The following is a 17,325-nucleotide window of genomic DNA, read 5'->3' on the forward strand; positions in this document are numbered from 1 at the left end:
GAATCGCTGTGATTTAAAGAGTGTATTTCGACAAGGTTTTGTCATCATCAGGTACATCAACGTTGTACATTTGCTGTTATGTTAAACTTATATTAAAGTTTTTCTTCATTACCCATTCAAGCCGTCTCCAGCCATTATTAGTCTCACAGTGGGTTCCTCGTCATCGAATTTTAAACACTTTGGTTTGACCCAACTTTGTCTATAAGATTCATCTTCTCAGTTTTTACTTACCCATCAGAACATTCATTGATAAAATTGATTATTTAATTTACTTAAGATCCGTATAACAAAATATTAGCTATTCAGTTTGTAAAACATTTTATTCAACATTTTAAAATTGGCTGTTAATTCGAGAGTATTAATCATGTCCTGTTGAAATAACATTCGTTGTGTAGAATGTTTCAAACTTTAGGACACTTGATATCTCTTGTACAAAGGAACTAGCTGGTTGATGGTCTCCTTTTTCATCATTGCTACACCTCTCAAACATATTGTGGCAGCGGCTACTACTGACTAGTCGCCTTCCCTTTTGGCCAGAAAAATTAGAGAAAGCTATACGTGAACTCCTACGAATCTCTGATCTGGCCGTTTAGTCCAGGTATACACGAGGTGTTTTCGGGCTGTAAACTCTCTTTGAAATAATATTTTTCTCAACATTTTGTGGAACTGCTGCGACGCTGCACATATAACCCATTGTTTAGCTGTGCGCTTAAAAACAAACAAAGGTACTGCGGTTTTGAATTTAGATTTTAAAATTATCACTATAATATTTTTTCTCACTTATGACTGCAGGTCTCTACAACCATGTTATAACTGTTTTTAAATGTGTTAAGATTATATTCTATCCACCGTGTCTACTGTTTTTTAATGTGTTAAGATAATATTTTCTCCACCGTGTCTGCTGTTTTTAATATGTTAAGATAATATTTTCTCCACCGTGTCTACTGTTTTTAATGTGTTAAGATAATATTCTATCCACCGTGTCTACTGTTTTTTAATGTGTTAAGATAATATTTTCTCCACCGTGTCTGCTGTTTTTAATATGTTAAGATAATATTTTCTCCACCGTGTCTACTGTTCTTAATGTGTTAAGATAATATTTTCTCCACCGTGTCTGCTTGTTTTTCAATGTGTTAAGATAATATTTTCTCCACCGTGTCTGCTGTTTTTAATATGTTAAGATAATATTTTGTCCACCGTGTATGCTGTTTTTAATGTTTTAAGATAATATTTTCTCCACCGTGTCTGCTGTTTCTAATGTGTTAAGAAAATATTTTCTTCGCCGTGTCTGCTGTTTTTTAATGTGTTAAGATAATATTTTCTCCGCCGTGTCTGCTGTTTTTAATGTTTTAAGATAATATTTTCTCCACGGCAAAATTCAAAAACATTCAAGGGCAAACTATAATCCACATACATCATTTTGTGTACCATATCCCAGGGCTGTATCGATTTGAGAAAATTTTTGTTTGCGGGATTTTATAGGAATACTATCTTGTATATGTTTCTTCAAAGATCCAAGTGGGTTGGTTTTATCAATTGCGTACAACTAAGTTATTTAACCCTTAGTTTACGACTTGTGTAAATCTGCCTACCACCCTATGCGCAAAGAATTTTTGCGGTGGACCATTCCAAATGTTGCGCGCAAAATGGCTACATCATATGGTATCAACCACAGTCGCCACGCTAACATCATATGATGTCAACCGCAGTTGATGTTTAACAGCACATTCGAAGCAAACATTTTCTACCACCTGAAATTATTCATCGTTGTTGTATATCACAAAGCTACACAAAGGGCTATCTGTGCTCTACTCACCACGGGTATCGAAACAAGGTTACTAGCGGTATAAATCCGCAGACATACCACTGTGCCAGTGGGAGGGGGGCTCATCGGACGTCATTAGGTATGTTAGTTTAATACCTTCCCCCTAAGTGTTTTGAAGAAACTGTGTAAGTGCAGAATATTAATATTTTTTCATCCTCCCGCTACCGCTTCCATTTTCTTTTAATGTTAATTTCTGTTAGTTTTTTTGAGTAAAAACTAACAGCGTGTTTTTGAGAAACGAGTCTCCTATTTACATCATCATTATATATCAAAATTTCATTATATCTTCATTTATATTGCTATTTTATGAAGGTAATCAAAGCTTTGGCTGTATTTGAATTCCTTCATTTGTTCGATTTAGTTAAGTGGTTATCGTACTACCATATGTTTTTTTTTTGTTGTTGTTGTTGCTGTTGTTGTTTTCAAATTCATACAAATTGAACTTTGCGACTTTGTGGAATCCGTGTATCTGTTTCTAGTGACAGGCTTTTCAGGTTAATTCAGCTGCAGGAAAGTTTGTTTGTTTGTTTGAAGTTAAGCACAAAGCTACACAATGGGCTATCTGTGCTCTGCCCACCACGGGTATCGAAACCCGGTTTCTAGCGTTGTAAGCCTGCAGACATACCGCTGTGCCACTGGGGGCCTGCAGGAAGGATTTAATAATATTTCTGAAATACGTTGTGTTTTCCCAACTCAGTCGCAGCCATAGTTCATCTTAACGTTGTGATGAAATTAGTCAAAGAAGAAGTAAACAGATTTTGGACTGCTGTGAATGGACGAAAACTACGAAAACATAATTTTACTCCCTTAGTACAGATTATTTTTTGAAGATTCATAATATTCTCTCTCAAAATTTACACACAATTCGTGTTAAGTAGCACTAGTTGTACTCTGAGAAGCGTTTCTTCCATCGATCCTACGAACCTCCGCTTGTCTGCGTTAGTAAACGTCTGTCACAACAAGTAATAATTTCCTTTTAATGCATTTTTCATCGATTTCCATCCTCAGCTGATTATTCATGCATCAAGACATCACACAATGGCCAAGTCTTCCACTTGTTAAGGGGCCTGTTAGGTAACTTTCGAACGATGGATTTAGACGTAATGATACGATTTTCTTGAACGACCCTTATTACTGTAGAATAAGAAGAAAAAAAAACGTTTATAGCATATTTAAATCCCCTTACCTGTAAGGTGTCAAAGCGAAAATCAAATCATATCTAGACTAGCATTAAACTTAGTAGATTTATTTTCCAAGCAATAGCGAATTTTATAGTTAATATTTAAGTTAGAGGTCCATTACAGAAAACGACATAAAAGCACATTTATTTAGAAAATACACGCCATTCTTAAACAAAGGGGAAAAAAACATGATCTAAGCCTTTCAAGATTTTTTCTAAAGTATAACTAAAAGTTTATGAAACTATCTCAACGTGAATATGTCCACTTTACTAAATACTTAATATCATTTCAAAAGCAGATCCATTAATTATTCATTATCTAACACTGTAACATCATAAAAGAATGCAATAAAATGATCTGATTAGACATTTTTCTAAATGAAAGCATCCTATGTATCAGTTCGTGTGATGCTGTGAAAGCTAAAAGATAGCTATTAAGTTTAATATTTTTAATTTAGTGTTGTTGTTTTTTCTTACTCTTAAGAGCCAACACATTGGTGTTGATTTTCGTTCTAGCACATCCTTTGTGAAAAAGACATATGGTATCAATCAAGTGTTGGTTGTGTTCTTTACTTACACTGGTTTGATAAGTTACAAAAATTGCTTTAGTTGTGAAAAAAAAGCAGTTTAAAGTGTATAGAGTCAATTCTACTACATTTAAACTTCTATCTAATACATCCCTTTTATTGTCCATAATAACTGATAATTTAATGTACTCCTATGCAGCAGCTTGTAAAGCAAGAAGGGGTCTAACTTGTAGAGTTATTCAAAATATATTTATTTTTGTGAACTCGCGCTTTTACTCATATATCACTGAAATAACTTGTATTCAATGATTAAATGCTATTATAGGGCAGTTATACTTGCTTCATTATTTGTCATAAAAATATATACACAGCAGAAGTATCACTGGAATTATCATTAAAACTTGTACAGTGAGAGAAAACCAAGAAGAAACAAATTCAGGTCACTGTAAAGACAATTAAACATTGGACTAGGGCTAAAAGATCTTATAACATTTAAAGAAAAATATTCAATTTAAATTTCCGTTAGATAAGTTGCTTTCATAACTACCATTTTAGCTGTCACTTACATAAGAATAATTTATGCATTTCTTTTAACTATAGACTCGTAAACAGTATTCTACTACGTAAGTACGGATGGAAAAAGGGATAATATTTTTACTTACTAAAAATATTTCATGCATGAATGCATAGGTTACAGTGAATGACTCATAGGCAATGTGTCTCATACATGCAGATGAAATGTGGTACCTGAAAAACACTTGGTCTAGATAGTCACCTAATATATACAACACGTCACATACATACAGATGAAACGTGGTACCTGAAAAACACTTGGTCTAGCTAGTCACCTAATATATACAACACGTCACATACGTACAGATGAAACGTGGTACCTGAAAAACACTTGGTCTAGATAGTCACCTAATATATACAACACGTCACATACATACAGATGAAACGTGGTACCTGAAAAACACTTGGTCTTGCTAGTCACCTATATATATAACACGTCACATATATACAGATGAAACGTGGTACCTGAAAAACACTTGGTCTTGCTAGTCACCTATATATACATATACAACACGTCACATACGTACAGACGAAATGTGGTATTTTGTTCACCCACCTAACAAGTCTTCATACATTAAATCATTTATTTCAAATTATGACTCATAAGGTGCGTCATTGGATACGGATGAAATATGGTTTCATAAGTTTACTCATAAAACAACATTTCGTGCTTCATAACATATGATCCAACAAGTTATTCGTATATACAACGTGTCACATATATATACAAATGAAAAATGGTGTCACATACTGAAAGCCACAGTGTATTTATGTGTGAGTTTGTACCTGGCCATAAAAATACATTATCTAACATAAGTGGTATTATCATTTTACAATAAATTATTCCTAGCATGTAGTCCATGACAGATACCGAAAAACGAATCACATGAGACAACTCGCCATCTCCGTATGCTGAGAGAATCTCAATAAAAATCCTACGACGTGAAAAAAAGGTAAAGAGAAACTTTGAAAGTTCTAACTCCATCAATGATAATGAACTCAGCAAATATCGTGCTACCGAGATTTCAAGATTTTTTCTCACTTTTGCAGTTTCTGGATCAGAGGACATTTATTTTCCTGAATCTGGATATTTCGATAAAAATTATATTTGTCGTTTTTCTTTCACAGGTATTCCTCTTCTTTTCATTAGTTTATCCTTTGCATGGATAATTAAGATTAAAAAAATAAAAAATAATATTATTATGAGTATAGTATATTCAACTAAATCATATAATTCTTACTGTTTGGACACATCGTTTCACAATTCCGTATTTCTATTACACCTTGATTTGTTTTGCCGTGTTAATATAACAGAACAAACCAAAATAAAAATATATTAATTCAATATGACGAAACAAACGAAGATATTGTAGATTAAACTAACATATCTTCATTTCTGTTTGTTCCATCATGCATATCTTGGCTAGTATTGACATACTGGTTCATCATACTGTGTTTTACCATGCTAACCTATCATATCTTGGTTAGTTTCACTGAACTATCCCAACTTATTCGATGACGAGGAACCCACTTTGAGACTAATAATGGCTGGAGACGGCTTGAATGGGTAATGAAGAAAAAACAAAACCTTGTCGAAACGTTGTACATTTGCTGTTATATTAAAGTTTTTCTTCATTACCCGTTCAAGCCGTCTCCAGCCATTATTATCCCAACTCATATTGATTTGTTTGGCCACTTAACTGATCAAATCTTGGTATATTTCGCCATATTAAATTTCCAGACATTAACTCATGGTTAACATGCCGATCTGTGAATCCGAGGGTCTATGATTCGAGTCCAATTGCCGCAAAATCGCCCTTCTCATGTTGGGGCCGTGGGTGTATGATGTTCACTTGCCCCCTTCTTTTAAGACAATAAGTTAAAGATTAGGAACTGTTGCCAGTACAGATAGTCATTACGTAACTTTGAGCGAATATCCAAAACAAGCTACATTAATCTATCATCTCTTGTTTATTTCCCCCCATGTCAATCTCTTTGTTATAACTTTAGTCTTCTGTTTCTATTTTTCTTGTATTCTTCCAGATTTTTCCAGTTCATTTATACGAATTGTCTCCATATTGCCTTGTTCTAGTATTGGGAACAAACATTGTTTATATTTATCTTGTTCGTGAATATTTCTGTAGGTATATATTCTAGCTATGTCTTGCCACGAAGTTTTACTATTTTTATACATATACATTCTGTTTTAGCTGTTCTAGCACTGTTAGTCTTTTTGTGAGTATACACTCTTGCTGTAGTTGTCCTGATACACGTATTAATCCTGAAGGTACGCACTATCTTTGTTTTCCCCTATACGTGTAATATTTTTGTGGATATTGTCTTCAGGTTCTGTCTTCTTGTGTACATGGACTGTCAAAGTGATGTCTTACCCGTACGTTTGTAGACAAACACTCTAGCAAAGTATTGTCACGTCTGCTACTACATATACACTTTAGTTGTATGTAGTCTGTATTTGTTCCGTTCTGGTAAATATAAATCTGTCCTGTTCGTGTATACTCATCTCGTAAGTATATGTATATACTTATGCTTTGTCTCGCTCTGTACATGTGCTGTTTTTCATAAATATACACTCTCACTTTGTCCTGTCCTATTTCTTTACTGTTCTTGTGGGTAAGTTCAACTATATACAATTTTTCTTATAAAACTTAATATTTTCAAATTTGTTTGCCTTGTTATGCCCTCTGAATGTCTTAACTGGACTTGTCGATATCCTTGTCATTCTTTTCGGGGTATGAAATTTTTACTAACTTTCTTTATGCACTGTTTCTTACATTTAAATATATTCCATCACGTTACACTAACAAATGTTTTTATTATGCTATTTATTTCACTTCTTTATCACGAAGTTTCTCGATCTTATTTTGAAGGTGTCTTGGGTACGTCAGAAGGACCTTCACATACTGACCGTTGGCCGATATACATACACTAGTGACCAAAGGTTCACTTCTCTCCACCTGGATGACTCAGACGATTGGACTCTCAAGATTCAATATACCCAAAAAAATGATGAAGGAATTTTTGAATGTCAAGTCAGCTCTGAACCGAAAATAAGTCTTCCTATACTACTAAATGTTGTGGGTAAGTTTAATGCTGCTAGATAATTTACCTCTTGCATTCCGTTTAAGTCTTTTAATAACAATAATTATTGTTTTTAAAGGAAAATAATGTCTATTGTAATCATTCTAGTTATGTAACAAAAACATTGGTTCTAACAAAATATCCTTAAAATTAAATGTATCCCTTTATCAATTAAATGATCGTCTTACACAAGATCTATTGATTCTATATGATGTTAGTACGTAGATTAATCACAGTATGAGAACGATTTTTATAAACTAAAGCGAGCCGTGGCGCGACTGGGAAAATGTTTAGTACCAATATGTTTGATTCAAAGCGAATTTCCAACCCTCTGATAGCGTAATGCCACCTAGAATTGTTCGAGGTTAGGTCAAAGTCCTTTCTTTCCAAGGTTTCAAAGGACGCCTATCTTTAACATAGTGAACGGCATCGGTAAAGGTAGATCAGCCCGTTCAATTGAATAGGTAAAACCATCTAAATAGTATTCAACCACATATAAAACTGTTGGTACCACTCCACAGACTGATATTCCAGGATTCCACGTCGTATAAATCTGAATGCGGTTGCTAACAAGTCGCACATTTCTCAATCAAAGAGTTAATTCATATAAATATTTTCGTTCTATAGAGGCACACAACCAAGAGTACGCAATTATTCCCCATTCATTCACATTTTCCAGACAAATATAACTGTAAGAAGAATACCTTGTACGTAAGAGCTTGGTGGTTTTTTCTTTGTTTCTTTTTTTTTTTGTGTAACAGTGGAAGAAGTATAGGTGTACTTTAACGATTGCGACAAGAATCGAATTTTGGTAACTGCCACAAGGTGATAAGAATTTTCCAACATGATACAGAGAATGTAAAGTTTTCTATCTAGTTTTACGATTGTGCATGTTTCTCATATAATGAGAAGTTTAAACTTCATAAAATGCAAACAGTAAAGTAAAGGTGAACTCTGGATACTATCAACAAAAACATACTGACCAATTATTTGAGATAAGGCAGATTTAGCTACAACAGTATAAAGCGTCAAGCCAGACTGCAGCGTTTGTACGAATCATGAAGAATGAGCCAATGTTCGTGCGACATACCTGTGAAGGTATCTGACTGCGCACTTTTGTGCATTTCATTTGTTTAAACATGCAATAAATGGTTGTAGAAAGTGTGTCTAGATTTAGCAGTCTTTCATATAAGCTGAACATGTAACAGTGGAAGTTGCAGTGTGCGTAACTATGGTCATATCAGTCTGTGGGGAAAGTATCTTCTAGGAAAACACTTGTTTTTTCTTAATATCATTTCACGGTTAAGTAAACTTACTTTTACATTAAAAGATTTAATAAAGGAAGTTTTAACTTTTTTTTTACATTTCCGATTCAGTAGTTAACATGGTTGTGATTTTTTTTCAGTAAAAAAACAAAATGTTATTGAGCGTTTGCTTCGGTGTATGTTTGCGAGTGAAAAAAATTTGCTCAGAAACTTAATTGGATCAGATCTGTAAAAATAAAAATTGAGTGGGCTAAAGAATCAAATCGATCTGGTTTCGTTTTGATCGCAGTTCAAAATCTTTCTAGCTTATCATCAAAGCTATTATATTATAATCTTATACGACCTTTGATTTTAAAAGGTCAAGCTCATGTAAGATAGGGGTCATGTCTTTCTGTTTGTTCATTGCTCTTTGATGTGTTTTTATCTTAAGCAGAATCAAATCCTTTTTATAAACTTCTGTTTGGTTTATGTTGATATATAATGTTGCTGATGTAAAGTCACTCACGTTACTAAGTCAGATATATTTGTAATATTACAATTTATATATATAAATTTCAAAACTTGATATTTATCTCTTAACTATTTCTTGGCTGCTGATAACTTTCGCCCACTTACACTTGATTACGTTAAGTTTATATGTTGCGTGTTATTACTACATACATACATATATGTGTGTGTGCGTATATATATATATATATATACTATATACTATATTTCTTACTTAACAACTTGTAACTTACAACTCAACATGAATTATAAACTAAAGTGAACTAAACACAAAGAAATCTAAGTTATGGCTATTTTCATTATATATAAGGACCGTGCTTATGTGACAAATTTTTTCATCAGAGGTCTATGATCCTCCCTGTTCTTCCCTTAACACGACCTTACATTTGAATTATTATTGCTTCCTTCAAAACTGCTGTTCTTGTTTTTTCAGTAGCGATATTTTCACGTGCTCATATAAATAACTTATGACTGTAATTTATCCTAAGAACATTTAATTTGCAGATGAATGAACTTCGCCTTATGAAAAGGTCATCGTAATGTGTTGAAAAGTTTCAAAAATGAATCGTTACCACAGAGTTATTGTAATGTATATTCTGTTCGACGTTTTATTAATTTCTTAGCAAAAGTTGTTCTCTCGTGATAAACCTTGAATTAAAATTGTGTTTCAGATGAGCTTCGTGACTTCAAGATATGTGTTTAACACTACGTTAAATTTATTTGTAATAGAAAAACTTGTTTAAAAATTACACAAAACTAACATTGATTGCTGAATTGTTTGTATTTTGATGAAATGCTCTCGTTCTGACAGTAAGTGGGAAAATATATCATGTCGAGGCTAAGTATTTTATCCTAGAAATAACATGTCATTGTAGCTTGTGTAAAGAACCACTTGTGTTCGCTGAGACACGTTCATCGTCCCTATAACCTCCTTTTTATGATCAGTGGTTTCAGTTTCGAACCGCAAGAAATGATGCCTCTTGTAGTGATGTTACTGAGACCTAGCCTACAGAGTTCGTGTTCCTTTACAACACTCTTTGTTTTGGAAAATAACAACTTCTAATAAATCTCATAAATATTGAACATTTAATGGCAGACCTTAAAAAGAAAGGTTTTAGTTTTAGAGTTATATACAGAGATACAGGAAATAACTTATTTTATAAGAAGAATTTAAATAAGCATGTAATTAGGTGGGAACCCTAAGTGATGTAAGTAATACACTTTTTAAACCACAAGTATTTGTTATTGCAAAACAAAGATATTTTGTCACATATTTCAATCACATTTGTTTGGATCATCACTAGGCGCATTGGGAATTTTAATGTTCGCTTAAGCCAGTAGGAGTGCAGACAGATTAACCACAATATTTATGATAAATGTGCACATCTTTCTTTGTTTTACGATAAGTAACGAGGTTTGTGGTGTCTCCCTTCTTTCAATAAGCTTTATGTTGTGCTATGCAGCCGAACATCGTAGAAAAATGAATTAAATAACTAAACGTTTGAACATAGAAGAAGAAATTTTACCCAAACTTAATGAGCGGACACTACACCTTCTCTTGACAAACAACTTAATGAGCGACACTACACCTTCTCTTGACAAACAACTTAATGAGCGACACTACACCTTCTCTTGACAAACAACTTAATGAGCGACACTACACCTTCTCTTGACAAACAGCAGATTGTAATTCATACTCATTTGTTTTTTCTTGGGATCATTGCTATGTTTTAAATCCATTTTTTTTTTCGATTTTTTTGCCACTTAAAACACTTATCGCTACAACAGCAAGATATAATCACTCTCTTGTCTGCAGGTAATTTGGTAAAAATAGATTATTAATTGAACCCCAATATGATTTACACCATTGTTCTTGGAAAAATAACAACCACTAGACTTAACATCTCAGTATAGGTTTAAGTTTTGAAAGCCAGGTTTTTAGGATTATCAGTCAACAGACTTACTGCTGAACCATGGGGGTAGAGGGCTGGAATATAGGAAGCGTAAATTTCTAATGGCCATGAGTACAAATGTAATCGAGCTAAAATTTAGTAAAAGCATATTAATTTTCCGCCAAATTTAATATCGGTGATATTATGTTCTTATGCGAAAGTCACTTCGTTTGAACTTATTTTATATCTGTCCAAATCAATTTCTTGTTCTAATTTAAAGCCTTACACATCTTGTTGATGGATCTCATTTGTAGAAGGTACATCAAATACTTCAAAATACTGGGTATATAAACACTGGGTATTTTAATATAATTTTTTTCTGAATGCTACTTGATAAACCGTGTTATTATCTTTAACAAACATTACAGTATTGCTTTGACAAATAATAAAAACCTTTCTTTCCATTCTGAGTAGAATCTTTCACTAATAGCAGAAATGAAATTGTATGGATGGTGTAAAAAATAGTTCTCGTCGCACAAAAGAGAACAAATTAGATAAAAACAAACAGTAATCTTAGTTTTTTTAAAGAGAATCGTGTGACAAATAATGGCAGCTTGATATATACTATAGTGATTAGACTATTAGAATGTGTTTGTTGTTAAGCACAAAGCTACACAATAGGCTATCTGTGCTGTGTGCACTACAGGTATCGAAACCAGGTTTTTAGCATTATCAGCCAACAGACTTACCGCTGGAGGGGCTGGAACATAGGAAGCGTAAATTTTTAAGTGTGAGTACAAAGCTTTTTTTTAAATGAAATTATGCATCCAACATCATTAGCATATAATAAAACACTGTTGGAAGCATCTTTAAATTTACTCATTTTAATTCATATCAATAGATTTTAGTTTTCTCATAGAAAAGTTCGTTCAAATAATGACCTTGCTGTTAGAGTCAAGCAACGTAATACATCAAATGACAAGCCACCATTTGATTGTGATTTAATAATGTAAAAGTGTTTTAGGGATAGGTGTGTTAACTTTCACAGAATATTAATGGAATTAAATCCAAATTTTAATGTGACCTGTAATAAAAGATCCTATGCAACCTTCTGACCTATATGAATTAAAATCCTACAACTTTCATAACTGTAACATGGGACAAGCGTGGCTTACGAGTTAGCGCTCGATAGGTGCTACTGACTAGCTGCCTTCCCTCTAAGCTCAAAATTAGGTTAGTGCAAATAGCACTTGTGTAACCTTTCACAAATATCCAAAACAAAACAAACTTAATCGCCACTAGCTGATACAACATAACTCATATATGCAAAGATTAAACGTATCTTCAACGTTGCTATGAGATAAATGGATGTCTGTTTTAATTTAAGGATTCTATGCTACAATTAGAATATCAGTTTCATTGTCAAAAAACCAATATGACGTTTGTAAAAAAAAGTAGATAGCGTAGTGCTTTAACACATCGTCATAAGATGCACTACGTAGGGCTTTAACACATCGTCTTAGCTCTTAAGATGCACCATGTTGTGCTTTAACACATCGTCATAAGATGCACTACGTAGGGCTTTAACACATCGTCTTAGCTCTTAAGATGCACCACGTAGGGCTTTAACACATCGTCTTAGCTCTTAAGATGCACTATGTAGTGCTTTAACACATCGTCTTAGCTCTTAAGATGCACTACGTTGTGCTTTAACACATCGTCTTAAGATGCACTACGTAGGGCTTTAACACATCGTCATAGCTCTTAAGATGCACTATGTAGTGCTTTAACACATCGTCATAGCTCTTAAGATGCACTATGTAGTGCTTTAACACATCGTCATAGCTCTTAAGATGCACTACGTAGGGCTTTAACACATCGTCTTAGCTCTTAAGATGCACCACGTAGGGCTTTAACACATCGTCTTAGCTCTTAAGATGCACTACGTAGTGCTTTAACACATCGTCATAAGATGCACTACGTTGTGCTTTAACACATCGTCTTAAGATGCACTACGTAGGGCTTTAACACATCGTCTTAAGATGCACTACGTAGGGCTTTAACACATCGTCATAGCTCTTAAGATGCACTACGTTGTGCTTTAACACATCGTCTTAGCTCTTAAGATGCACTACGTTATGCTTTAACACATCGTCTTAGCTCTTAAGATGCACTACGTTGTGCTTTAACACATCGTCTTAAGATGCACTACGTAGGGCTTTAACACATCGTCTTAAGATGCACTACGTAGTGCTTTAACACATCGTCTTATTGCGTTGAATATTGTAAAAGTATTGAAGTAATTGCCCTCAGAGGTAAGCCTGCTGACTTTATAACGCTAAAAGTTGAGTTTTGATACTCATGTTTTGCATATCACAGACAAACCCATTTTGTAGCTCTATGCTCAACCAAAAACAAACAATTAAAGAAATATTCATACATTGGTTATCAAAATACATTTGAATACTATTTGATTTCTTATCGAAAGTGTGTAGCCATTAAACATTTTATGTTTACCTACTTTACAGAAGACTAGCGAACCCGTTGGCCTATTTACAGGACCGATATAATGCAAATTTAATGCTTGAACTACTATTTTACAATTTTTCAGTTTAATGATCATTGCTGCTATAATGCAAGCTTAATTTCTTTAACCAAGTTACGAACGGGAATCCCGTAAAAGTGTTTTCGCGAAATACCCAGGTTCCCTAACGGGTTGGGTGAAAAGTTTTTCCTTTGTACAAACCCCGGAGCTGAGACGATTCGTTTGGTACCATTTAGAAGTTGATGAGTGTAGCAGTTTAGGAGAAGGGTTTTTCGGATAATCCCACGGCTCCCCAGAGGGTAGGGTGAAAAATATTACCTCTGTGCAAACAGTCCCGAGAAGATTCGTTTGGTACCATTTAGAGGTCAGCGGTTTAAGACAGGCATACAGACACTGAATCTTATTAAATATATATATATTTTGTCGAATTTTGCTATATTGCATCACTCTCGAAACTTATTATGAGTATCTATTATTTCAAATAGGAAAATCAGTGTTATTGCGACTAGTGAAATATTTTAATATAAAAATAGAAATTAATATTATTAATTAATATTATGTATGTAACAGATGTTAAAGAAGTTTAAGGACAAAAGTATTAAGAACAGTTGGGTTTATTTCCAGCTAACAAAATAAATCATTTGTTGGTCATGCCAAAATGTGTATTATTCATAATTGATTAAAAATTTCAAAACGAAATTTATGTAAATATTTTTTTACTATAAGAGCGTTTTCCGATTTAATTCACTCATATATTAAGCACTTGGAAATAAATTAATGGTTATTGTTCAATTAAGGTTGAAAAACTATCAATAAAGCACTTCAGACTGGCTTAAAATTGAGATATAGACCGAAGTATGCAAAAACCTATTGAAAAGACTTACTTTGTATAAAACTTGAGTATTGAGTTGAGAGCGACCCAACTGAAGTGCTTTTCTTTTAACAGATCTTTAAGTGAATTAACTTATTTTAAAGCTTTAAAAATGGTGTTCATTTTAGTAAATATTGAAGGCTTTGCAAGATTTTCAATAAACTGCTAAGAATCTCCCTCAATTTTCTAGGCTTATTTTATTTTTATTTCAATTCCAAGACATTTAACATATTGTTAAGATAGGAGCGTTAATATAAGCTCCTTCATGTGAGTGTGTAGTTTAGCATATATAAAAAGCAAACGTTTGGAACTAAGAAATCATTTTCTTGTGAAGATAATCAAATACCGTCGATAGCTGTCGATAAGTGAACAATTACTTACGATTTTACAACCTCATTATACGAAACAATTATAAAATGTTGTTTTGTTTACAGATTCACATCAACTAAAGTCATGGTTTTCTGGTTTCGTTTAAGTTATTTATGTTTGCCTGTAGCGAAACAAAAAATAGACTAAGTTTCTACTCACTTCGCCCAGTTAAAGTATTATCTCTGTTTTGCGTAGCATCTTTAAGAGTTTAAAACCGGAAACAGACATCCATCTTGAGCCCAAAATTTCCACTAGCTTTATAAATTCGATCAGTCTGATAGAAAAGTAATATAACATTTGTGTAAACATATTGCCGTTCCAATTTGGTTGAAATCTGCGTTGGAAGCCATTTTCATTTTATAGAAAGTCACACACATACAAGGTTTGAAAAACTTGAATTTTCGTGTAAATACGTATGAAATTATCATAAGGATACATATAAACAAATCAAACTAATTTTTAGTATGCAGCATAGCGAGTCAAAAGCGAATAAAAATAATACTTTCAGCTCATTTTAGTGGATTTAAAAGCTTTTAATTTAATACATTAGAACGGAAAAATAGTAAAGGGTCAGACATAAGTCTAAAGGTTTATAACACTAAAAACTGGGTTGCGATACCTTTGATGGACACAGCACAGATATCCCATTGTGTAGCTTTGTGCTTAACAACAACCAAACAGAAAGTGTAAAATAATGACAATTTATGTTCAAGGCAAATTATCATGACACGCCTTGCATAGCAAATTGATATCTCACAAATTACTGGGTTTTTAACAATAATTTTTAGGATGATTGATAAATTCCTAGTTGTGTACGAGGATTAATGAGATTCATCTGTACCTAACACCAACCTCACTCATGAAGCTGTCTGTAAAACCCTCGTGAAGAAATTCTAATCCTGATAATTTTTAAGTCATTTCTCATTGGGCAACTGTTCACTTTAGGTTGTGACTCTTCTGCACCCCAACTATTTTGGATAAGGGTATGCTGCAGTTCCTGCATAGTCCATCCATTCGACTACGTCCTGTTCATGATAAAAAAAACAGATGATCATCAACCAAAATGAAGTTTGGTCCAGTTGCATCAGCGTTACATCTTACTATCAGATGGAGGACAGTGCATTATTTCCCATAATGCGAACTAGGCAGCTGCCTAAGGTTCCGAGCCTGTGAAGCGTGGATTGACAATTTTTTACAAATGTGTTGAGAGATTCAGTCGAAAATAAATTTCATATAAAGGTTTTATTAATTTTGTGACTCCAGGCAGTTGCCTACCTCGTATACCTGCTACATTCATGCATTAGGATGCACGTATATTAATACAGTTAATAAAAAACATATCTAGTAAATGCAAAATGATGTAGGGATAGCAGTGCCAAAAATAATGCAAACAATAATATAGGAATGATACAGCTAAACATAGATCATCACTACATGACTTTCAATACTAAATTTAATGTTACACTGTAAAATGCAAGAATACAAAATGGTTACATGGTCGGTCAAATCGGCCGACCTCGAAGCGAGAGTCTGTAATAGTCTGTAATAATCAAGACATGTTTTGACTCAACTTGATTTTTTTTGTGTGTGATCATGATATTATGACAAAGAAACTGCATATAAATAGTCAGAAATATATAACTTTCAGCTTCTCAAACTACAAATCCCTATTTTGACTCCACGAAAATTTATAAGTACTCTAGACATAGAGTCAAAATATACTATTTACAGCCTAGTTTGTTTACTGTTTTAGATTCTCTAGTTGTAGACTTCAAAATATAAACTTTGTATTTTGCTTCAACTTGTTTCTATACGTTTTTTACAATTCCTATTCCCATTTTTAAATTTGCAATTTTTGATTATCTTTTTTCTTAATATTTTTATGTCCATTTACAGAGAATAAATTTTAACCTACATACGTGCATATGCATTCAGTTGAATGTTACAATTACTGCTGCATTGGCTTTTTTTCCACCCAATTATTATTTACTGAGCCTATTTTCACTCCACCAAATGTAATGCCAGATAGCAGCATGGAGCCAAAATAGGGTTTTTTTAGTTTGAGTAAATTATGTTTAAAGTACCTCCAGCCCTGATTCCTTACTTTTTGCGATCCCTATTTGCAGGTTCTTGGATTCCCAATTTTTTAATTATCTTCTATATAATACAGGGGTTGGCTCCCAAAAGACACCGATTGTATACCGTACAAAGCATTGAATATTCTACAAGTTGGCTGGTAATTCCTGTTTCATCGTGTACTTAAGCTTTTGTTTGTTTGTTTAAAGTTAAGCACAAAGCTATACAATGGGCTATCTGTGCTCTACCCACCACGGGTATCGAAACCAGGTTTCTAGCACTGTAAGTCCGCAGACATACCACTGTGCCACTGGGGGGGGGGCGTACTTAAGCTTTTTTAAAGGAATACCAGGTTTTTGTAAAAAAAACTACCTTCAAGGGGTAATGATAACATCGTTTACACTAGAATTATGATTGCTATTTTTAATTACAACTAGTTATTACGACCAAGCGGTGACATCCGTGCAATGCCTAGAAACACAAATTGGATTTAGGTTTAAACTAACATTAATGATAAAGTAGTTGTAGAGTTATCTCGACTGAAACAAAAAGAAGAAAGATAAAAAATTTGTTGGGTTGATCATTTTCTGGTTTGG

At 33.5% G+C, this 17,325-nt stretch overlaps 1 protein-coding gene across 1 annotated transcript in view; it reads left to right on the top strand.

Annotated features, from left to right (window-relative positions):
- The window catches only part of LOC106460558 (Down syndrome cell adhesion molecule-like), a 76,610-nt gene that overhangs the window by 48,862 nt on the left and 10,423 nt on the right, over positions 1-17,325 (top strand). Inside the window, exon 3 of the mRNA XM_022387307.1 lies at positions 6,994-7,204. Within this exon, the coding sequence (XP_022243015.1) occupies positions 6,994-7,204 (211 nt within the window). The remainder of the gene's footprint in view (positions 1-6,993; positions 7,205-17,325) is intronic.

Source organism: Limulus polyphemus, unplaced genomic scaffold (assembly GCF_000517525.1).
Source record: "Limulus polyphemus unplaced genomic scaffold, Limulus_polyphemus-2.1.2 Scaffold795, whole genome shotgun sequence".
Taxonomy (NCBI): Eukaryota; Metazoa; Arthropoda; class Merostomata; order Xiphosura; family Limulidae; genus Limulus; species Limulus polyphemus.